Source organism: Mytilus edulis, chromosome 10 (assembly GCF_963676685.1).
Source record: "Mytilus edulis chromosome 10, xbMytEdul2.2, whole genome shotgun sequence".
NCBI classification, from domain to species: Eukaryota; Metazoa; Mollusca; class Bivalvia; order Mytilida; family Mytilidae; genus Mytilus; species Mytilus edulis.
In genome coordinates this window covers 75,339,586-75,365,435 of record NC_092353.1, presented here as the reverse complement: position 1 = coordinate 75,365,435, position 25,850 = coordinate 75,339,586, and the positions used below count along the sequence as shown (strand labels likewise).

At 32.0% G+C, this 25,850-nt stretch overlaps 2 protein-coding genes across 3 annotated transcripts in view; both read right to left on the bottom strand.

Moving 5' to 3' along the window:
• LOC139491907 (putative inhibitor of apoptosis) overlaps positions 1-25,850 on the bottom strand; it is a 396,259-nt gene that overhangs the window by 287,506 nt on the left and 82,903 nt on the right. The window lies entirely within an intron of this gene.
• LOC139491906 (baculoviral IAP repeat-containing protein 8-like) lies at positions 825-25,000 on the bottom strand. 2 transcript variants are annotated; one of them, XM_071279833.1, is made up of 7 exons: positions 24,941-25,000; positions 9,148-9,454; positions 6,233-6,408; positions 5,460-5,550; positions 4,921-5,061; positions 3,041-3,196; positions 825-2,359 (listed from the first exon to the last, which is right to left on the bottom strand). In XM_071279833.1, exons 2-7 carry the CDS (start codon positions 9,434-9,436, stop codon positions 2,157-2,159), a joined length of 1,056 nt encoding a protein of 351 aa, XP_071135934.1. In that variant the 5' UTR covers positions 9,437-9,454; positions 24,941-25,000; the 3' UTR covers positions 825-2,156. The 2 variants fall into 2 exon arrangements, with proteins under 2 accessions (XP_071135934.1, XP_071135933.1); XM_071279832.1 differs by lacking the exon at positions 24,941-25,000 and adding an exon at positions 23,855-24,031.

Sequence of the window (25,850 nt, the reverse complement as noted above, 5' to 3'; positions counted from 1 at the left end):
AACACAGTGAGTAAATCTTGCACCCGGAGGCTGGTTTAGCTTGCCCCTTAACAATAATGTATAAAAGTTCAGCAAATTGACTAAATTTAAACACTAAACTAGAAAGATACAAAAGAACCAAAATTTAAAAAAAAAATGATAATTTATCCACTCAACAAAAATGTTGGACTATATAAAAAGCTGCCTAAATCATGTTTATAGTTAAGGAAACTTATAAAAATGCATTTAAGCATAATAAGGTAGTCATTTCCTATATTGAACAATGTGAAATAAAAATTCACAAAAAAAAGTAAACATTTGCTTTTATTTAAACTAAATAATAAAACTAAAAAACATAAATATGCATGTCTTGCATGTAAATTTTATATATAAAAAATATATTTCAAAACTTACATATTTACAAAAAAAGCATAACTTGCAATTCAACTTATTTATTCAACAAAATAATAATGAGTAGAATTTGCTATTAATTATATTCATTTTAACTAAAATAAACAAAAGGGAATAATATTTATTGAAAGACTTTAGCTGATATATAGGAGAGCTGCAATGTTTACATCAAATAAATTTGATGTGAATGACTAGTTTTGACATGAACACATATGATGGGTGTCATTTGTAAAAAAAATAACTATCAAGATTTTTCTTTATATCTTAAAGACAGTTACTTCAAGTACAAGTTACATCCATAATGTTAAACAATGGTCCATTTTCCAAATACTGACTTGGATTCAAAATTCTGAACTCTTTGCAAAGGAAAACTGCAGGTCTGTAGCAAAAACTGTATCCCTGCACACAGTTCTAGAGTTGGTATCAGTCAGTAATTGAAAAACAGACTCATTTTCATCTGCCATTAATATTTTATGAATCATATACTTTATAAAAAAGTTAGCTAATTATAAGCCGAAAACACCTATGTACAATAATATTACCACAATAGTGCAATAACAACAAATTCGAATAGTTTTCAAACAAGCAATACTGTACATACTGTTATAACAAATATACAAGTTCCCCGCATCAAACTAAATAACAAATGTATAAATTCCCGGCTTTAAACTAAATATTGCACTATCATTTCAAATTCTAACAAAAAATTATTATAATACTTACATGTATATCTTAAAATGCAATTTGAATCAACATTTTTTTCAACATGAAGCCTTTCATGGAAAATTCACATAAAATAAATGGTTTCACATGAATTACATGTTACAAAATATTTCATATGAATATATTGGTATGTATTCAGTTCAGGTGAAATTCATGCCAATGATAAATTGTATAAAAAATTCCTCATCATATGATCTTTTATCTTGACAAACTAAAAACACTTTATAGTTGGATTTACAACTTGCCCATTCCTTCACTTACCTTTTATCATGAAACAACTCATTTTGGTAATTATAGAAGTTGCTGATAAACATATATAAAGCAGGACTAACAGCATACTGATTGACTGAATGAGCAATTTTTGTGTGACATTAATCATAGCTTTCTAACGGAACATTCAATCTAAAGTTGATCTCACAAACTTTTTTTGGTGGACAATTATTTTTTAAAATATAATTTACAACTTAAATGATGATAATATGAAAAAACAGTGAGTAAAATCAAAATTCTTCACAGCACTTTAGGACTTCAAATTATTCATAATGGATGACTTCTCTTACAGCAAAATGCCTTGAGTGTGTAGGTAAAGGTAATATCTTTGGTTAGATTGCTTGCTAACTGAACCATGAAATCATTGTATGGTAAGTTATACTACCCTCTTTTCAGAGTAGTTTAGTCCTACAGACATATATATTTATAAAAAGCCTACCCATAAAGAAGGGTGGTATACCTAACTTAATAATGACTTCATTGTTCAGCTAGCAAGCAAGCTAACCAACGGTATTACCTTTACCTACACACTCAAGGTAATTTGCTGTAATTTCACACGAGCTATTGAAATGATGCATTACACTTAATAATGGAATTACTCTACTTATAATACAATAATGAGAATATGAGATATTTAAGTCATTATATAAACCAATTATCTACATAAATCACAAAATATAAGAAATAACATACATCAGTCATATGTATATGTACATGTCTTTTACAAAGTTCTCATAAAACATTAATGGCAGATGTGCTACTACATGACTTGGTTATTTTTTAAATTGAACTTTGACAGAACCTTTGATTTCTGACCTACATACAGGACAAGATTTCAAAGCGGGGGCACATTGGGAACAAGACGATAAATGACCACAGGGCAAAAATACAATAGATACAATGTCCTCACAACAAATCTTGCACTGTGTCTGTTCTTTCATTTCTTGATTTTCCTGTGCTATTTTCTTAACGTCGACTGTTAAAAAAAAAGAATAGTTATAAGATATAGTTATGTCAGGAACCTGATGTTTAGTGGTTGTTGTTTGTTGATGTGGTTCATAAGTGTTTCTTGTTTCTTCTTTTTTTTATATAGAATAATCTGTTGGTTTTCCTGTTTGATTTGATTTTAACTAGTCATTTTTGGGCCCTTTATAGCTAGCTGTACGGTGTGAGCCAAGGCACCATGTTAAGACAGTACTGTGACCTATAATGGTTAACTTTTATAAATTATGATTTGGATGGAGAGTTGTCTCATTGGCATTTATACCATATCTTCTTATATCATGTATATCTGTAAACATATTTTATTTGCCAATCAGTGTTCAGAATGAGCAGAATAAAAACAAATGTAGTTTCAAAACCTGCCAATGATTAGTTTTGATAAAATAATTGAACAAATATCTAGGAGTCCAAATACTAGATGAAAGCAACTACAATGTGAACAAACAGCCTTCAACAATGAGTAATGTAATCAGCTATAAAAGGCTCTACCTTGGCAAAATGTAAAACAATTTAAACCACACATGTTTTGTAGCCTACTACTGTGGGTTTTTCTCATTGTTAAAGGCCAAACTGTGGCCTATAATTGCTTAATACCACTACTTTTGACTCTGGTGAATAGCTGACTCATGTTACATCACCTTATTTTCTTACTTACTTCTGGGAAGAACTTTCATGCTCTTCTTCATGCTAACAACAGAACTTTTCAAGTTGGAACTCATTGGTATTGTAAGTTCAGATTTAGGTCTTTCTCCATTCTCCTCTATTTTGTAAATTTCTTCCATTAAACTTCTGGATGACATACCTGTCCAGCCTAAAAACAAATTTTGGACAAAAAAGTTAATTATTTCTCCAATGTTAACTGATCATTCATTTAATTTGAGATTATTCCTTAAAAGTGGTTATATATGTAAGAAACCAAGTGAAATAATAGTAAAAATTATGTTTTTTAAGCTGTAATTAGTTGGGGTGCTCATTTCCTGAAGGCCCCTTTTTTCTGCCCATTTTCCCCCAGTTTCCACTTTTTTAACCCTTGAAATCTCACATCCCCATCTTCTTCACCCTTTATATCCACATCCTCAAAATGTGTAATCCCCCTGTTTAATAGTGTGAAAGTCAAACTTTCAAACAAACAGTTGTTGTTAAATCACTCACCTTATTACTGTGAAGTAGGATTGAATAAAATATAATGAGGTAGAAAAGTTGCAGTAAGGGTGAAATAAATATAGGAATTGGAATAAGGAAATTGTGAATTAGTATTGTAATGTGGTTATTCATAGTGTACATCATATACGTTCTAAAGCTCACCAAATATTTTCTTTGTCATAGGAGTTAAACTTACAACTGTTTATATTTAATGAGTAATCCTCTAAAAATGTCACTATTTTTAAAGGAAATTGGGATGTACAGACATATGTATGTAAGTATGTTTGTATGGACAAACAGACAAAGGTATAACTTTATGCCTCCTCCTCTATGGCGGGGCATAAAATTGCTGTAACTGTAACATGAACTTTAAAAATAGAAAAATACTGATGACCTACATGACTAGATTTACTTTTGGCAATGGGGAAGACGCAGTGAAATGGGAAAGTGATTTATTCAACCAAGTCGATCAGTAGCCAGAGCCCTGCATTGGAGACATATTATTTAACAAAGCAGGATCTTAAAATAAATCATAAATAAAACAAATGCTTTAATCAAAGTAAGGCACTATGTTGAGACTACGATTTTGAAGTCAGTGTTCACAACTTCAATTACAACTCATTTCTATTATAATTAGTTAATAAGAACTGGTTTGCAATTCTTAATAATATATAATGTTTTCAAATATTTATGGCTAGAGATTTCTCATCTCAATACATAAAACTGTATCTATTCCAAATGCTAATTTCTAGAAATTAGTGACATTTTGAGAGGATTGCCGATAAAACATACTACGTGTGCTCCAAGCTATTCATCCCCATGTCTTTCTGTTCATTGAATGAAGCTTAGATCAAGGCTTGCACACATCTATATATTTAATTCCTGAATGTAAATAAGACATTGGATGTACATATATACATGATATATATACAGACCATGAACTGATGTGAAATTAAAGAAATTTCTTTAACATTTGCCAAGCCTGTTAACATTTACAAAACTTTAACATTTACCATGTTTGTTAACAGTTACAAAACTTTACATTTGCCATGTCTGTTAACATTTTCAAAACCTCACATTTGCTATGTCCGCTAACATTTACAAAACTTCACATTTGCCATCTGTAAATTATGACTTTTTTCCATTTCATAATTTACATGTGTGGTGGGAAAGAAAAAAAACATATCATCCACCTCATTTTCTGAAATAGCCACGAGGACCACTCCTAAACTATTGTGTATAAAAAGATTATATAAATGTTGTTATATACTGAATTACTAGTGAATTATTGTATAAAAGGAATTAGTCAAAACAAATAAAATTTTAAATCTCAGGTTATTGGAAGGATTTCAGAGTTTGTGAGTTATTCTCCATTTTGAATCTTTTGACTACCTTTCTCTCTTAAAACTTTATCAACTACAGTTTTGATAACTTTAGGTAGATATCCCATCGTTAATATACTCTGAGCTGCATCTGTTAATAATGGGTTCTTTTTCTCAGCTTTTGTTGGAGGTTTCCCGCTAGGTAAGAAATCTAAGATACAAAGAAAAAAAATAATGTTTAGTTCATATCACCATGGGTACAGTCTTCTCTGTTCCTCTTCTAACAAAACATTCTCAATTTATAAAGTATAGATATTTTTACCAAGTTAACTGTATATTCAGAAATTAAAAGATGTTAAGATGTTTTAATTTTGTGAAAAATGTGATGAAATGAGCATAAAATTGATTATAATTAGTATTCTAATGGCACTTTTTTTTCTTCAGATAATATTAGTTATATAATTTCACATTAATTTATCGATTGGCAATCATTAATAAATACAAATACTGTTACCTGATGTTTAACTGAAAATTCCTTGTATTTTTAAAAATTAGCAGTTGTTTGGTTGCTGTCTCTTTCATTTTCATCACAAAAAATGAATTATTTACCTTTGCCTGTGTCTTCTGATCTGACATTTCCATCCTCTTCATAGTCATTATCAACAGTCTCTGCTACACCATCTGTGTTCAATGCCTCCTCCTGAAATATACAGAATTAGAAATATGGATTGATTCATCTATCAGCAAATATTTTATGTTGGAGATATCTTTTCATTAAAATTCAAAGTAACAATGATCAAATGCATGCGTATCACAAATATTACACACTTAAACACAGTAATTTTTAAAATTCCAAATATGTGTGTCTCAGAGTCAAAGGCATAAAATTCCTTTGAAACTGAATGTAAGGTGATTATGCAAAACAAACCAAACCAGAAAAAAGAACTTCTTAAAAGTACATATATAGAGCATGAAATATCAGAAGAATGTCTGTACACATGCTACAAACTATGTAACTCGCCCATGTTATTCTGCTGTCAGGGAAAACATGTAAACGTTGACTGCCAAAAAATGAAATCCTTTATCAACAGAATAAAACGAAATCAAAGTTTTGAAATAGGAATTAGGTGTCTAACAGATCAAAATCCTCACACATTACAACCTTTCACTCTTACTAAGCTGCTGACCAAATATGAAGTCATTTTATACAATAATTTCTCAAAAAGTGTGACGAAAATATTTTTTGGACAGACAGATGGACAATTGTACAATAATTCTATAGAGGGATTCTTAAAAAATGCATACAGAAAATATGAATTATCAAGAGTACTCTACTCAACATGCTCAATAAGGTTTGAGTCAGACAAAATCTAATGACCTACCATTTGTACTCTCCTAACAGCATCTTGTACTGTAGCAATGAAATCTAAACCTTTCTTGTCCTTGAGAAATTGACATTCTGCAGACCACCTAGCATGTTCTACAAAAGGATTGTCTTCTGAATCCCAATTCTGTAGTCCAATACCACAATGAAAACATCTCACATGATCATTGTTACCTACAAATATAAATAGATTTAAAATACCCTTGTCTTCTGAGTTTGAGTTTTAAAATTTGTACCACTATTCTACAACTATTCACTTTCATTGTTGCCTGTAAATCCAAATTTTACATATGAATTATTTTTCAGCTGCAATCCTGTAAGCATTCAAACTAAAAATAAGTATAATAGATTTTGGTTTAACTTTAGAAATGTAAAAAGTAACAATCTGTCATCTAAATGAAAAGAAAAAAAAAACATTTAACTGAAAATATATTGCTTTAATACTAAAAGTAAACATGATTTCAAACAATGTCTTGCTAAGCATACCCAATGTCCAGATGTGTACTGCAAATTATAGGTAAACAGGAAGTAGGTGTCTTAAAGGTTGAATAAAAGTCTACACATAACAAATCATGACTGCCAAGCTGCTGACCAAACATGTATACACTCTATTCAATTGTACACTGCATACCACATTTGTACCAAAGAAATGTTTGAGGACATATTTTTAACTTCATTCAACATAGTGAAAAATTAAAAACAGTCAGTAGATGTCTGACAGATCCAGGGGCAAGTTGCTGATGAAATATAAAGTCAAACATTTCATTATTACTAGCTGCATAAATGTGGGTAGAAAAACTTTTTCATTCACCATTATTAAGTCTTCATACATATAATCAAAGTACATGTAATGGCAAACAGGAAGTAGCAGTCTTACGTTTTTTTTTAAATATCAGTTTGCCCTGATAATGTTAACTAACCATGAATGTTCAGAAATTGTGAGTGAATAGGATATATATCATATGCCAGAACTTACTGGCCACAAAAACTATAGTATAAACCTTACTTTGATAACAAGAATCCAAAGGTTAAATTATGTCATTTATCAGAAAACAAAAGGGTGGTTTTTAAATGTAATTCAACACCAATTTCTTTGCCTATACTGAGATAATGTTACTATGGACAACAGTTGTCATGATGATCTGGTTGTCCAATAAATAGATCATAGTGCTTAGCTTAGATCATGTAGATAGATTACAATTCAACATCCTGTTTCATATGACTCATAGGCTGCCACCATAAATTTTCTTGGCCTGCCACCAAGAAGTGAATATTCAATAGTCATTTCCATTCTAAGTGTTATGATAGTGGAAAATCCTAAATTTGCAAAGTTAGTACTGTATGCATGTATATTTTAAGCAAAGCTGAAGAAATGTGCCTGGGAATATATATGTGATTAGGTTATTTAGAGTGTGCTTTAAGGAGACAATATCAAATTCCATGACAATATCTAAGAAAAACTGTAAGTATACCTATCCATATATTTTTGTAATCATGGTAATATGTTTAAGTATGTACATACATCATGTACATATTTCTGTAACTGTTTTGATTTCTCAAACAAAATTTTACATATAAGACAATATTTTCAACTGAGAGGTACATTGTATTATGTATATGTCTTGTACAATGTTGTATATTTTAAAGGATACTGAATGAAATGCCTGTAATTTTGTACTAGTAGAGTAAAACTGCTTACAGGGTTTAAATAATGAATGGACAGTGAGCAATTTTGTCATCAACTCATTCATCATGTTCATGGCAACATCTTGTAAATTTCAGTTGAATATATAACAGAGGTGACAATACTTTATGGCAGTTTTAATAAATCCAACATTCAATCTTTCAAGAACCTAAACATTCAACTTAATTCAATTCAAAAAATATTAAATATGAAAATGCATGTACAAAGTTATTACTAAATATATACACTGTAAAATCAAAACCCAATCATATAAACATGATAAAAATAAAAGGAAACAGTTAAAGTGGGTCATGGTATTTTCTGTGCCTGTGCTATATATGAAACAATACCTAATATGGTAAGCAACAAGCACAGTGAAATATATTTCATAGCGTGTATTTAAAGATTTTTTTTCAGGGGATGACATATATTTATTTTTACCCCAAAACCTTAAAGTGGGCACAATACTGTGTTGAAAGATCAGAAAAAAAATTATGTAAACACATATGGTTAAAAAAATAAACAGTACTTTTTTTATTTACATGCATTATTGATTGTTGTTTCCACATAAACATATAACAAATACAAATGTACATCTTTGGTCGGGTTGTTGTCTCTTTGACACAATTTCTCCATTTCACTTCCAATTTTATCATGTCCTGAATGCTCATTTATAAAATTGACTGCTTTATATTATGCATTTTAAATTATGCAGCTGTATACATCTTTGCATTTTGTGCAAATACTTGAAACAAAAAAAAAGTTTCATTAGCAAACAAGCCTTATAACTAACTCATAAGAAAAAGGATATCAACAATTTTTTTTGTAAAGCATAATTAAAATTGGGTTTACATGGTTTAAGAACTCATGTACCTTACAATTAATTCCAGCTCTAACGCTTTCAAAATAGGGCAATACAACTCTGTCAAGCATGCCCTTAAAATTTGATTGCATAATCATAGAGATTTATCATTATTTGATAAAAAATAATATTCTGAAAAAAAAATATTTTGCACCTGTATAAACAAGAGATAAAGATATACTGGGTTTAAAATTATGAATTGTCTTTCCATTCTTGGTGTTTTTTTTAGACAAGTTTATAAAATTAGGTGTTGACAGCCATGGTAATCTGTGATTTTGAAAAAAATTATGTATTAGTGGTGTCAGAGAACAAACTACACAGGGGAAATGATTCAATGCAGAGCAAACCCCCTTTTTAATAACTTTACCTGTATAGTAAAACCCAGATTCTGCCATAGTTTCTGGATGTTGTTGTATACTGGTTGGCCATGTTTGGAATGTGGACAATCTGATACATGTAATTGAGTATTGTGGATATTTAGGTCCCCGTCTCGAGTTCTGTGAGTTGTTAAAAGTTGTAGTCCTAGTACTATCTGGGTCACTGCGTGTATTTTGGTTGAAAAAGTTGCCTGCATTTCCTTGAAAACTAGGGTTTCCATTTCTGTATGTGTCAGGCAGATCATTTCTAAAATTTCCTGGTAATGCTTTTTCCATCATTCTTCACATGCTATTATCCTACAATTATAGTGAGGACATAAATCAAATTTAACAAATGAATAAAAATTGTGAGTTTTTATTTCATGTTATTAAATTTTTATTATATGATTTTTTTCAAATAAAATCAAATGTGATTCTGCGATTCAAAACATTTTTGTAATGGCCTGACCATTAAGTTTAACCGACGATTGGGCTCAAGCAACAAGACTATCAGGTGCTGATAATTTATTCTTAAACCAATCTAACAAATGGTAAAAAGCTGAAAAACAAATAAAATACAATTTTACAATGTGTTCAATTAATGTTATTAAAACGAAATGTCAAAGGTAATAGATAGCACAGTCCGTTGAATCCGAGAAAATGCTGTACTTTCAAGAGCAGTTAAATTTCCAGTGTTTCACGGAGAGAATGTTCAAATATGTATAGAGTAATTTGAAGGCTTCACAAACAATGTTGTAAAGTTAACTCACTCTGTGGTTAGCCACGAATTGTGTCCTAGATGACGTTTGTTCTTTGAAAAGTTCTCCAGAACTGGTATGACCTTGCAATGTTCGGTTTGAGATCCGTGTGAGCAGGGGAAAGGTAGCGATGATACGATGTTTTAATGTTCTTATAAGGTTAAAGATGAATAATCCTCCTAGACTGGAACACATAAATAGATTAAGAATATAATCAAACGAACTATATAAATTACGGAACGGTGTAACAGAATACTCCCCGTCTGATGTCTATCTGATATCACTTTTCCATAAATTTTTCGAATATGTATACAAGATTTACACAAATGAATTAATCCCAATATAAATTGAATATATACAGGTGAAATGTCCACTAGTTCGTGTGAGAAATATCAGATCTCAACGATTTTTCACTATAAAGGTTCCTAATAAGTACGTTCCACGTGAAACTGGGTAGGCACAGTTTTTTGTCCTTTAGAAGAAGGGTGTCTCGGACGACATTGTTGTGTTCTGTAGAATGTTCTATTACTGCTGTATCGATAATGGGAACTGTTTTCTCCAACGTAGTTAGACGGCGATGACGATCAAAGATAGATCGAAGTATAACAAGAGTTAGTAGTTGGTTGTCTTCCGATTTGGCGATATGACACATCTTTGTGAGTATCAGACGAAATTAGGCGTTTCGTCATAACGTCCAATCCTGCAGATCTAGTCGCTCTATCTGTAGAGTGGCGTCCTCTATGTTTGATTTTGTCGTAGTAATGTCCAAGAAAAGGTGTTACTCTGTGACGATGTCCAGATAAGACTACTGGTTCCTTTTCACTTATATTCAAGTCAGATTTGACAATACTGCTTCCTCCTCGTAGTAGACGTTGCTCATGCAATGGCAGATTGAGATTGGCAATAGGTCCTTCTTTCGGAATAGGTTTGTGAATGCTATTGATTTCCTCTCCATGAACTTTAGGTTCTGTTGATTTCGGATTGAAACTTTCTTTATCTATAGATTTTTCTATAGAAGTCACAGATTTTGCTTTTAGTGACGCGAGTGATGTCCCTTTAGATGAATTTGTGCGTTTACCAGGCTTGGTACTAGGTCCATTACATTCAAGGGATTGTATTGAATGCGATTTAGCGACCTTGGCATTCGAATGAAAGTTTTTGTCGTTATACTGAACAACAATTGGATTCTTGTCCTTGACGGCTATTTCCGGTCTTGAGGCAAGACGTTGTTCTGATTCCGTGATTGAAACGTTAGTTATCTTTGTGTTGACTTGAATAGGAGAAGTTTGCTTGTCAATGTATGTATTTCCAATTATGACCCAACCAAGTCTCAACTTTTGGGCAAATGGAGTTCGGGATGGTCCTAGGCGTTGTTCAAGGACGTGGTGTGCCTCTATAAGGTCCCTTCCAATAAGGAGAAGAATTTGACAACGTTCCTCTATAGGTGGAATGCTTCCTCTGAGTTCTTTCAGATGAGGATGATGCATTGCAACTTCAGGAGTAGGAATTTCGTCTCGATGATTGGGAATATTATTACATTCAATTAATGTAGGCAGATCAAATTGTACGTCACTATGTACAGATTTTATGACGAAATCTTTTCCTCTTTTCCCGGAAGTAGCTACTCTGCCGGAGCATGTCGTAAGAGAGTAGTTTTCAGGTTTCTCCCGAACGTTAAACAGACTGAAGAATTCAGGAGAGGCAAGAGACCGGTTGCTTTGGTCGTCAATAATGGCGTACATCCTGATAAGTTTGTTTGTCTTGTCCTTGTGGTACACGTCCACAGGTAATATCTTGGCATAAGATTTCTCGCTCTTATGATTTTTGTAGATCTCTGTGCAGATCGAACTTACAGAGGTTAACTTTGTTTCAGCTGACTCTGTCTGCTCCCCGCCGTAGACTTGTGTTAGCTCCCCGCCGTAGGCTTGTCTGGGTGAGCTAAACTGGGAACTTTCAGATTGTTGTGGTCTAGTGATGTGAAGTGCTGTGGTATGTCGTTCACTTCCACACTCGTTACAACTGATACTTGCGTTGCAGTCCCGACTTCTGTGTGTGGTTGACTCACAACACTTGTAGCACACATTGTTTTGTCTTAACAGTTCCTTGCGTTCCTCGATTGGTTTGGCTCGGAATGCTCGGCATTCATTCAAGGTATGCTTTGTCTTGTGTAGGATACACAGATTTTGTTGTTGACTGCTGTCTTCAGTTTGCTGTTCAACAGCCGTCTTATGGACGTTGACTTTAGAGTACGTCTGAGGTGTGAACCTTGGCGTAGAGTCTTTTGTATTTGGTGTTACCTTTGAACCAAAGATGAACCCAGGATCGTTCTTAATTTTGCTCATTTCCCTGATGAAGGCAGAGAATTCTGTAAAAGGTGGAAAGGCAACTTCATATTTAGACTTGTATCTTGAAGCCCTTGTTATCCACTTTTCTTGGAGTCCGTATGGTAGTTTTTCCACAATAGGATTTACCCCCTTTGACGAGTCGAAGTAAGCTAGCAAACATCCCAGCTTGGGATTTTCTTTGTGATACTCTATTTCTGAGATAATGTCTGACAAATCGTAAAGGAGTGAGTTGTCTTTATTTGTCAGTGTTGGAAAGTTGTCAAGTTTGTTGACGAGAGACGTCTGCAACATTATTGGAGCACCATATCGATCGTCCAGTCTTTCCCATAATCTGTGTAGGCCTCTTGTTGGGTTGTTGGCATTTGATGCCCTTATACTCATGGCATGTTTACCTGACTCTGGTCCAAGCCATTTAATAAGTAGGTCTATCTGTTCTGAGTCTGAAACTTGTAGTTCGTCTATGACATTTTTAAAGCTGGCTTTCCATGTATGAAATGATTCTGCCTGGTCGTTAAAGCTTGTTAGCCGGGAGAACAGCAAGTCCTTGCGAAGGAGAAATCTGGTTATCTCTAACGTAGGATTGTTTTGTTGCTGGTATGCTACAGGGTTCTCTTCTATTACGCCTTGTTTTGGGTGTGAAACAGGGATCTCTTCTATGACGCCTTGATTTTGGTGTAAGACAGGGATCTTTTCTGAAACGCCCTGTTTTCCTATGTTAGTTATTGTTCCCAGATCTGGGAATGCATTAACATCTGGTGACTTAGCACGTGTAGGCAAGACCTTGGGTGTTTGTGATGGCAAGTTCAGTGCCACAGATGGCACAAACGCTGGTGCTTCATGACTCAGCTCAATTTTAACAGGAATTTGTTTTTTCTTTTGAGGTCCTGTTACATCCTTTACAGCAGTTGATACAGGAAGTTTATTGACGAAATCTTGCACACGCTGGAGCGGGTCTTCCTTTTCGTCAGGGAGATCGCTAAACGCTTGGCTGTCATCGTATTCCAGGATACGAGCTTCGGCTTCTGCGGCTGCAGCTTCTCTCTGTGCTTCAAGAAGGTTAAATTTGGCTTTAAGCTCGACCTTTTCCCGGCTTACTCGTGCGGCTTCTTGTTGCATTTGAGCCTTACGTCGAGCGACTTCTTGTTCCATTTCAATTTGTCTGGACAGGGCTTGTTCCTCTAACAGTGCTTCCTGTTGTAGGATAAGGGCATGTTTTTCTACAAAGGCTATTTTAGACTTGGCAGCCTCTGCCTTGGCACGCTTTCTCCGTGCTAGGCTTGACATGTCTGACACGTTAGAGCTACCACTGCGTGAGGTTTTCTTACCTTTTGACCCTGAGGTCCTTGTTTTAGTTGATTTAGACTTAGTGAGGGCAAGGCGATGCTCGTGTAAAGAGTCCATGGCCAGTTCCACTTTGGACAGACGGAGATCCAATGTAAGGTTACATGCGTCTGTGTCTTTTTGACTGTCCAACGTTCTGGTCCTTTTTAGAAAGTCCAGATATTCGTCTGTGAGCCTCCGATAATTTGTACAGGCTTTTACAAGATTGTCCTGGGCTGTTAAGACTTGCTGAAGTTCATTGGGAGGTGTGGTGATTTCCGATAACTGGGTCGTTATATCTGACCAAAGGACCTCTAATTCCTCACAGAACTTATTACGTCTTTCTGTGTAGGCTCCTTTACCTTTTTCGGTGAGATCCCGTACTCGCCTAGTCTCGGGATTTTCATCTAAATGTGTGGTATTAGACGGATTTTGTAATAGTTCTAGATCTGGGACATTTCCTTCTTGGGGCTGAATCTCTTCTTGTTGCTCCACATGACTGGGATCCATGTTGACTCAACGTTGTTGGGTTGCTGTCGAGTTTACACAAGATATGTACGTATGTACGTTGCTACGTTGTCGTTCCTTGTCTGGATATGTAAAGACAGGTTGTCGTCAATTAACTGTACGTCAAGGGATGACGCGTACATGCAGGGCTCAACAGGTAGGTTGCTGTGTAGCTGTGGAGTGGCGTTATCTGTGAGACACAACAGGCAAGTTGTAGACTTTTTACTGTAATGGCCTGACCATTAAGTTTAACCGACGATTGGGCTCAAGCAACAAGACTATCAGGTGCTGATAATTTATTCTTAAACCAATCTAACAAATGGTAAAAAGCTGAAAAACAAATAAAATACAATTTTACAATGTGTTCAATTAATGTTATTAAAACGAAATGTCAAAGGTAATAGATAGCACAGTCCGTTGAATCCGAGAAAATGCTGTACTTTCAAGAGCAGTTAAATTTCCAGTGTTTCACGGAGAGAATGTTCAAATATGTATAGAGTAATTTGAAGGCTTCACAAACAATGTTGTAAAGTTAACTCACTCTGTGGTTAGCCACGAATTGTGTCCTAGATGACGTTTGTTCTTTGAAAAGTTCTCCAGAACTGGTATGACCTTGCAATGTTCCGTTTGAGATCCGTGTGAGCAGGGGAAAGGTAGCGATGATACGATGTTTTAATGTTCTTATAAGGTTAAAGATGAATAATCCTCCTAGACTGGAACACATAAATAGATTAAGAATATAATCAAACGAACTATATAAATTACGGAACGGTGTAACAGAATAATTTTCCTGATCAAATCCTTTTTTTAGGGAGTGGGGGGGGGGGGGGGGGTTGTACAAATGTATATTGTAAGAACATAACTTGAATCGATGGAAAAATAGTCATGAATCATTTTTTAATCAAGATTTTATTATTGATTTAAATGCATGTTTATTGCATAAAAATATTGACTCCCTCCCCCCTTCTATTTGCTCTTAATTTTGCACAGCTGTGCTGCTTGCACTCAACTGAAGTTTATTATAGAATGCACAAGTATGTGTAATATTGTTTGTGAATGTGTACCAATTCCATTTATTGTTACATTTATTGTAAGTGTGCTAATAAATATTGTCTAGTGTTTATTCACTCTATTGTATATTTAATTTGTATACATATAAAGATAACCTATATTTAAAATATCACTTTTCTAATAATAGAAATACAAATTCCCAATGATATTTATAGATTTAATAAAGATTAAGGTGTATATCGTACGATCATGACGATCACATTACAAGGATCTATTTATAAAACACGTTCTAAATGTTCACACTGGGATTTCCATAATAACAAAAATAATGTACACATGTTTCCTTGTTTACTATTTTATTCTATTTGAGAGCATTGTTGCAAGGACAATTAACAGATGATGATACAGGTAGTCAATACGAAAAAAATTATTGCTTTGACATTTTCAATTCTGTATATAATGAATTGTAAATAGTTCCTGCTTATAAACAAGTTTAATTATTCACCAATTATTTGCACGAGTAGAAAAATGTAAATTTTGTTTGTACATAATGTATTATTGCTATGTGTACGCATGTACATACATGTGCATTTTGTATAAATATAACACAGGTTGCCATACTGCAACAGCAAACTCTTTGTCTTTAAAGTGGTTAGAATCTTTACAATTTCATAAAACTATTATTTTTTATGCTTAACTTTGAAGGTCAATGAATGTGCATATATAATAAAGAAGGAGTTTGGGGAGAAATTTTGACTTGTAATAGGTCACCTAAACAATGTATACAAAAGAGGTGTGAGAGTTCTTGCACATTAAGTTTTAATATTACTAAGTGATTTATGATGTGAATTTTTATCAGCTTAAAAGATAAATTAATTCAAGTTTATTTATTTGCCAACTTCTAATTTTAAAAATTCTTCGCAGTCAGAATTTTGTTAAATTTCATTCAAGAAATTCTGAACTGTCAAAATTTTGTTAAATTTCAATCTAAAAACAAGCTTGAGTTTTAAAAATATTTAAATATTAAACATTCATTCATTAAATTTCTGCATGCACACTGATTTAGTACATACATTGTAACCATGTTTAAAGAAAAGGCAAACTTTTCATTTATAAAATTTTAGCTTTTAATATATATATATATATATGTCGTGTACAAGTTGCGATTTTGTACAGGTTATAACATGTACAAAAATATTGTACATGTTAGAACTTGTACAATGCAAAAATACAAGTTATAACATGTACAAAAGTACCTCATACATGTTATAACCTGTACAAAATATTGCTTAAAAATGGTTTTAACTTGTACAAAATTTAAAATAAATTTTAATGAAGTAAAATATACATTTAAATTCACCAATGCATAAAGAACAACAATAAATAGGCCAGAACGAGTCTTTTTCTGTAGAGGACAATGATCACAAAGTTTCAGAAATATATTTTTCATGACTTATGTTGGCAAAATGTGTTTTAATGTAATTGTATGTTTCATGCAGTCCATCATGGCTTAAATAAGTGTGAAACTATTCACTAAAAGCTTGCATTCCTCAATGACAATTACATTAGATACTATATGGGCAGGAATTCGCTAATGCTACTTTAGTGTGACATTGTAAGAAAAAAATAAAAATCATTATAAGCTTCTAAATTTTTTACAAATTATTGCTACAAATGGTGTCCTTCTATTTGTAACCAAAAAAAACATTTTTAAACTTGCGTCAGTTTGGAACCAAAGCAAATAATGAATTTGGAGCATGTAACATGGACACTTTTTCCAAATTGAGATTAATGATTCCTTAACTTATTCAACATTCAATATCATATATATTGATCACTAAACATTGTCTATCATCAAAAATCTAAAATGTATATTTTCATTTCTTTCAGAAATTTTGTGAAAACAAGTTTCCTCTACTTTTCTGTCAATGTTACATGCAATGTTTAAGAGATAAATACAGTAAGAATCATTTTCTTTCTGAACATGTAAAGGCTCTTTTTCATTGTGTTACCCTCACATTAAAAAACTGTATTAATATTTTTGCAATTATCTCATTTCTGTCATAAAATAGTGACTTAAATGTTGCATGTAACGTGGACACAAAAAATATGAATAATGAACCATGCCAGAATTGACCTTAAAAGATATAAAAAGCCTTCAAACAACCATCTGAATGTAAATTATACAATTATACTGCCACATTTCTCATATATGATATTATTCAAATAGTAGTTGATACCAAAACCATTCACCTAAATTTCAGACAGCAGACATATTTTTTTTAACTATACCAGTAGTTATGCTTGTTCATGGTGGTACACTATGGAAGGCTAAATTAAAAGATATTCAAATGTCAAAATAACCAGAAAAATAAAATTAAGACCAAAGATAGATCAATTGATGAAGGAGTCATCCAAAATTTCCACAACATGAAACATTTTTATATCAGTAAGTAAGCAACCCGTTTTTTTATGCAAAGGGATGAGATTGATAAGAAGACAACCACACAACCATCAGCATCCACGAAGTTTCTCACTCAATGACTAATACTGACAAAGTAAGGGTACAAAATGATTACATGTATCCCTCATTCATGTGACACAGTTAGTTACACTTAAAACTAATAGTATGAAAAACCAAGACAAAACATGGACAAATCTACGAGCATGATGAGAGGTTGATACAGCTGCATTTATTGAGAATCTTATTTTCAATTGTTTACATAACTTCTATAAAGAACAATTTGGGTTTCATCTTTGAGGTTGTTGTCTGATAGACATATTACCCTATATCTCGTTTTATTTCTGCTGGTTAATCTTACATTTATGATAACTTTTTAAGGTTTAAACAATAAATTTTATTTCAAACATTCAAAACAAGTTTCTTGTTTCTTGTTTTCTGTCTCCAACATCTTCAACTATCTATCTGAAAAAAGGAAAAAAACAAAACAACAATTAATCTACCCTCAATCAGAACCAAAATCCATGCATAGATTATAAAATTTACAATAATATAGAAACTCTCAAATATCTTGTTTCGATTTTTCAATGCCATTTCATCTTGAAAACTTGTTACCTAAACTACAGAAAGCCACAATTTAAAGGGCCCCATAATGACCAGTGTAAAACAATTCAGAAGAGAAAACCAACACCCATTAGACCATAGTCCTGTTTTCAACTTTATTTGGCCTTCTTTTACTTTTTTGTTTCATTAGCGTCACTGAATAGTCTTTTGTAAACGAAAAGCGTTTCTGGCCTTCAAAATTTCAATTCTGGTATACATGATGAGTTTAATATTATTATTTTGAAATCAGAAGGAGCCTGAACCTCTTATAATGCAAAAGATATTCTGGAATGTCAATTATTGGCATAACAATTAAAAAAAAATGTTACAAATTGAATTCCTCATGATTTCTATAATGAGCATCAGTAAATACACATGATACATGTGTTGACTGGTGAATGAAAAGGGATAAATAAACAAGATTTTGAAATAAATATCTTCTACACTGCTGTAGAATGGTCAAATTGGAGATCACTAGTATGTCTGCATACACAGTCACCATCATCTGGTTTTCTGACACAGAACTACTATCTGACTGACTGAAAGGACCGTCAACACCTGACTCACTAATAGGGACCTTATCAGACTGGCTAACACAGACATCATAATCTGCCAGGCTGATAGGGTTATCATCATCTGACAGGCTGAAAGGGATATCACCATCTGACCGGCTGACAGGGACATCACCATCTGACCGGCTGACAGGAACATCACCATATGACTGACTGACAGGAACATCACCAACTGACAGACTAATATGAACATCACCATCTGCCAGACTGACTAGGACATCACCATCTGTTGGCTGACAGGGACATTACCCTCTGACTGGCTTACAAGAACATCACAGACTGACTGACTGACTGACTGGAACATCACCAACTAACTGATTGACTGATATGTACATCACCATCTTCCAGGCTGACAGGGACATCACCATCTGTCTGGCTGCCAGGGACATCACCATCTGACTGGTTGACAGGGACAGTATCTTTTTGCAGCATCTTCCTGATAGTTTTCTTCATCACATTTATTGCTGATCATCTTTTTCTTCTTAGATTTATATTGCTTTTTTTTTATTAAAAATTGCATGTAAATTTTCAAGACCGACACCAATTTTGTTGTCAATGAAGAAAATACACTTCTAAAAAGAATATCTATATTTAGAAATAAAAATGAAGTTTGATGGTGGTAAAACAAGTTAAATTATCAATAATCTCTTTATAGAGCAAAGGAGTAAGTAAATGTTATCAGTTCTGTTCATGCGTGTAACATTGACTGAAAAGTAAAAGGTTGTATGTCAATGTTACATACATGAAGACCAGAAGATGAAAGTGGTGTGCTTAATAGTCAACTTTGGAGAAATAATATAATTGCTGCCCAGTAATATTTAATTAATCATTTAGGTTATAAAATGTTATATAAATGTCTGACTTTAAGGAAGTAATACCTTTGCATGTAACATAAAAAAATCTTGACACAAAATATTGTTGTCAATGTTACTAACTAGTGTTAAAAGACAAATTAAACAGGAAAACATGAAAACGCTTTAATTTTGTAAAATAAAAATAAGATAATAACTCCATATATGGCAGTAAGTTTTGTTTACGCATGTAACACTGGCCTGAACATGTAAAAGTCTAAATAATAGACTCTGTCAATGTTACATACACAATTTCTTTATGAAAAAAAAGTTTAATTTGGGTTTACTTTATATATTATTTTTTAAAATAGGTACCATAATAATAACTTTGAATATTAAAAATTAGATTAACTGTTGATTTCAACACAGTAAAATCTTCTCATGTAACACAAAAAAGACCTGATACAAAAATCGTAGTCCATGTTACTCATGAAGTTATCATAGGAGCATCAAAGAAATTGTGTGATGACAATATTTCAGATGTTAGTCATTTATAAACTCAGTTAAAAAGATATTTTAAAGCTCATAACAGAGGTTTGGAAATCAATGCTTTTAAAACATTATAATTCTGGGTTATGTATGTAACATTGACAGGAACACCAACAAATGATGAGGAAAAATTGCTAGTCAATCAGGAAAAAAATAAACACAAATAATTAAAACTCATTTATTTCTTTAATACATGTATCATTTTAATGAAGCAAATTTAAATTTCAACAAGATTTTATTGATTGAATAATTGTATGCACATTTATTAGGTTGTAGCATGTAACCTGGACGCAGAAGATGTGTCAATGTTACATGCCTTTAAACGATAAGAATTACAAGTAAATATTGTAAAGTCTAGAAATCAAGAAAGATCAACAACTTCTCTGTTAAGAATTCAGCATAAATTTACATTAGATTTAATATTATGCACTGGCCAATTATGCTTAAAGTGTAATAAAGTAATATTGTTTTTATTCTGGTGTCAATGTTACATTTTATGTTTTGAAATTAAGTGGCCAGTTATCTTTATAATGCTGAGAATGAATACAAGTACTAGTTAATCAAATTGGCAATTAATCTGTGGTATTTCATGTAAAAAATTAGATTGATAAGGCAAACCGTACAATAAAAAGCTTTTGCATGTATCATAGACACCTTTCCTTGGTAAATATTTTCGTGTCAATGTTATGTACAGAAATCTCTCCAGCAATAAAATGAATATCGTAAGGGTCAAACCTGTTTAAATACAAGATAAACTTATATTTTTTGACAAAATTGCAAAGCAAGTCACACATCATTATCAAAGAACCTAATTTACACAGAAAGTGCATGTAACACTTCATTGTGAGGTCAAATTAACCTGGTCCCACTCTCTTATCATCTGCTTGATCACTGGTAGATGCCTAGTGTGAAAGATGACAAAGCCACATTTTAATGTAATTGTCAGTGGGTTGACTTGTGAAAAAAATTATTATGGTAATGCTTACTATAAAAAGTATACAACTGTTATAAAAAGATGAGTATTATTGGGCAGTATTGACACGAAAATGAAATAAATTTTCTTACCTTCTAAATTTTTCAAACTTCAGTTGATTGATAAAAATCATGAAATCCAAATTGTACCCATTGTTGACACCTTTCAAAATTTGCCATGCTGGACCAATAACTTGTTTCCAAAGCTAATCAGCTAATGAAAAGGTGCATGTAACATTTGTTGACGGGAAAAGTTACATGCACTTGTCCATTTTCAAACGTATTTTATTTGCAACAATAATCGGATTCTGTACAAAATGGGGTTTCTAAATGATAGACAGATCATTTTGCAGTTGATTTTCAACTATGATAGTAGAACAATTCTTCAGGCATATTCTAAATATGACATGGGGTTTTGCCACTGCAGAAATGTCACACTTTTTGTCTACAGTTTTCAACTACCAGCACATAACAAGTGCTGATTTTTTGTTGATTTTTTTAATTGGATCCATTTTTTTTGCATTTGGCAACAAAGACTAACCCACTTTGATATTTAAACAATGTTTATTCTCCATATTTGCATGATTTCTTTATTTTTTAATTGGATAAACACTATTGACCCTAAAATTTCACTAGCGAATTCCTGCCCATATAGTAACTAAATTCTTCCATAAAATTTAAGAACGACTCCTAATAATTTTGGGAAATACTCCTCCCTCTCGTTTTTATAGCATGCAAAGACTAAAACAATGTCTTATATGCTTACTCTGTAAAAGCAAGAGAGAGCTGAAATAGTTTTCATTGGACCATGCTTCATTATCAATATCTTTGGATCTACTCTTCTACATTTATGGCCTTCAGCATGACATATGTAAATTTATAACTCAATTTTTGTTTATAAACTATAAGATCATTGCATGAGGCGAATGTCATTTTGATGTTTTAAATATATATCCTCTACTTTGAAAGAATGTATTTGTGGCCTTTGGATGTTGTCTGCTCCATGGGCGGGTTGTTGTCTTTTAGACACATACCCCATTTCAATTCCCAATTTTATTTGTAGACACATCTATCCTGGCTATCCTCTTATGTCTTTTAGTGTCAACTAGAAAGAAAGTATTTTACTATTGCCTTCAAAGTGGACACTCACAATTATAATTCATTAAATAAAAATATGTCCATAGGTAGTCATAGGATCATAAGACATGTCCTAAGATATATCTTATGACAGGTCTTAGGAATGCTTCGTAATACCGATCCCTGGACATTACAGTATCAAAAAAGGAGAAAACACACTAACATGAAGAAATAATACAAAAGTTATGAATATGTTATTGAGGTCAATATCATCTGTTGGGATAATAGAAAAATATCCTTATTTTTCGATTTTGTACAAGTTAAAACCATTTTTAAGCAATATTTTGTACAGGTTATAACATGTATGAGGTACTTTTGTACATGTTATAACTTGTATTTTTGCATTATACAAGTTATAACATGTACAATATTTTTGTACATGTTATAACCTGTACAAAATCGCAACTTGTACACGACATATATATATATATATATATATACAAGTGCCTATAAATAGCAGCACATGACATACAAAAGTATCTTATCATCTACATTTCACCTGGATAGATGCACGCTTGATAAAGCTAGTTGGTCTAGCGAAATATTGCGTTTATTTTCATTATTTTTTAAATATTTTAAACATTCTTATATTTACATACTAAATAGTGTGTTATAATTACATTGTTAGGCAATGTTATAATTACATTGTTAGGCAATGTTATAATTACATTGTTAGGCAATCTATATATATATATATATATATAGATATATCTCATGTTTCTAGGGGATTTTAGCTTCTTGCAAATGTGATACTTTATCCAATGGTATTTTTTTCTCTCAGGATGTGACACTAAAAATATTTTTTTTAGAATCACAATGTTATTTCCCTATCTAATACCACATTGTAACATCTTTACTTAAAATCATTTATTTGATGAAATTTTACTATTCATTATAATATACATGTAAGCTTTCAAGAAATTGTACACTCCATTTGTGGATTTCCAAATAAAATATCCCATCTAAATCATATTACATTCTCACAATTTAATTTATTATATCTGAAATGTTATTACAGGTATAAATATCCTGTTCTTTATACAAGCTAAATCATGCACACCATTTCCATGGTTTTTTTTTTTTAATTTTCATTCATTTGCAAGTATTAAATATAAATATTCTGATACAAAGGGCAGCTATTCTTTTTTCCATTTAAAGTGTTGATGAATATCAAACTTTTATGCACTTGATTCTTTTGTCTGTTTTGACAACTTCTTTGCATACCTTTTAAATACATGTACATGCATCAATGAATACGTAGATCTCCAACAAAAAATATTGAATTACAGTACATGCATTGTCCAAAACCTTTTTTGAATAAAAATGTTGAAATCTTTTATGATTTTCTGTAATAGATGTTGTGATAAAGAAAAATTTAAATGAGTTGAAGTATCACATACTTTGTAAGGGAGTAGAATCTAGTATTGCATATATATCATTTACTTGAAAGATTTAAATTGAATTTGCTAAGCATTGCATATGATCATGATAGGTGTAGATACGCATCATCATGCTTAAACCAATTATACATTGTACATGTAAAATTTTTATGCTAAATGATTGTTGAATTCTTATGTTTATTCTGTCATCTGATTAAAATACAGCGACTCTTTTCACTAAACATTGCTAAAACTCTTATGGTTATATTAAAATTTGTCAAAAGTTTAAGTTATATTGATGTGAATGACTTACTAGTAATTTTACTCTTAAACATTGAACTGCAGCTCTTTTTTTATGGATGCAGGACCTGTATTTTAATAAGATTGTATTTATGTTAATATACCAAATATAAAATCTACTTCATTTGTAGGTGGTTAAAAGTAATAAATACCATGTACATGTATACAGTGTATCACAATTTTTCTTTTCTTTTTTACCATTAATTAAAGTACATGTATATTTATACAAAAATGATATGATCTTGAAATTCTAGATTGAAACTTTAAAAGCTATTAATAGCCCCTTGAAATTTAGAATGAACTTTGATCTATGATACACAGCATGTGGTCATGTATAAGATTTTGAAAAACCACAATTTACATTTGGGATAGTTAAAAACCTGATTGTAACAAAAATCCACTATATATGTACTGAAATGGGAGTGCTGTCTGAACATGATGTTGTGATAATAATTCCAAATCAAATAGAATAAGCATACAGTTCTGTACATGTTTATATTATTAGTGAAAATATCCATTAAAAATGAACTTATTTTCTTTATTCATAACCTCAAATGCAAATATAGTATTTATGAACAAAAACTCAAACATATCCTTAGGAAACAGATCACCGAAATGAGTGCAGCAAGGTTTCAGAATCCTTCTTTGTAAATTTCCAGCATATCAATCTAAATAAATCACTCAATACCAAACCTTTTTTAAACATCATACCAACTTTTAAATTAGTTTCATCCAAATAAAAACTACATGATTTCAATTAAGGATCTTCCACAATATAAATAGATGTTTTTAAGACAACAATGTAATAATATTGATAATATTTAACTGTTTCTATGTATCCTGAAATATCATAATCACAGTGTCTTTGAACTTATATATATCCCAATATATACTAAATATGTGTATTTATAATATATGTGTGCCCAAATGGACACAGCACACAAAACAACTCATTCAAAATAAATCCAATATACACAAAAAAAGATATTCTCATGATTCTCAGTAAATTCACATGAAAACAGTTTAGAAGAAAAATCCATCTCTTACGTCATTACAATTAGGAAAAACTTCCTTACTTCTGCTGAAAATCTTGTGTTACCTGTGAAATAATGCTGTAGTTTATTTAGACACACTACATTTGTACGTCACTTCTGGTATCAAGCATGTCAAGGATCATGTATTTTTCATCTAGTTTATTTCTAATTTTAAAATACGGAATTCCCGTTTCTATTTATATTTTGCTTTATGTCATAAAACTTGAATATACGCACAAATAATTCACAGGTGGAAACAAGTCGTCCATATCCAGCCAAAAAACCGGAAGTTCAGGACCCGGAAGTTCATTACGGATCCGGGTCCGTTCGCGCCCATTCACGTTCGCACCCACTCATGTTCGCCCCCTTTCACTTTCGCACCCTACATGTTCGCACCCAAAGTCTGTTCGCACCCTACATGTTCGCGCCCAATTTTAATTGGTTTTGTGTTTGATAACTTTGTAATCAAATTTTTGGCAAGTGTGTTCTAATAAGTATATTAATTGTTGTCATCGTCTCAAAATAAAGTGAGACAGCATTTTGTTTGTGTTGAACAAATCTTAATCATGTTTTGGATAGTGTATTGTTAAAAAAATTAATAATCCTTTCTAAATAAAGTGGGATTCTGTCAACGTTTTAATTTGGGCTGAATAACTCTTAATCATGTTTTGGTTAGTGTATTGCTATAAATTTTGTTTCATTGACTTGTTTTAAAATGAAAGGAGATTCTGACTACGTTTTTTTCTTCTGTGTTGAATAAATGTTATCATGTTTTGGTTATAATAGTGTATTGCTATATTTAATTGTGTTATTGTTTCAGGTCAAAGGGACCAAGCTGTTAAAAACATTTATCTTATGTGTTTTTCATTTAAGATCTTCAAAGTTTTACTCATATTAAGCTATAAATACATTCAGTATTTACACCAAAGCAACTTTAAACAACAATCATAATTTTCCAATTATTCAACTGGAATG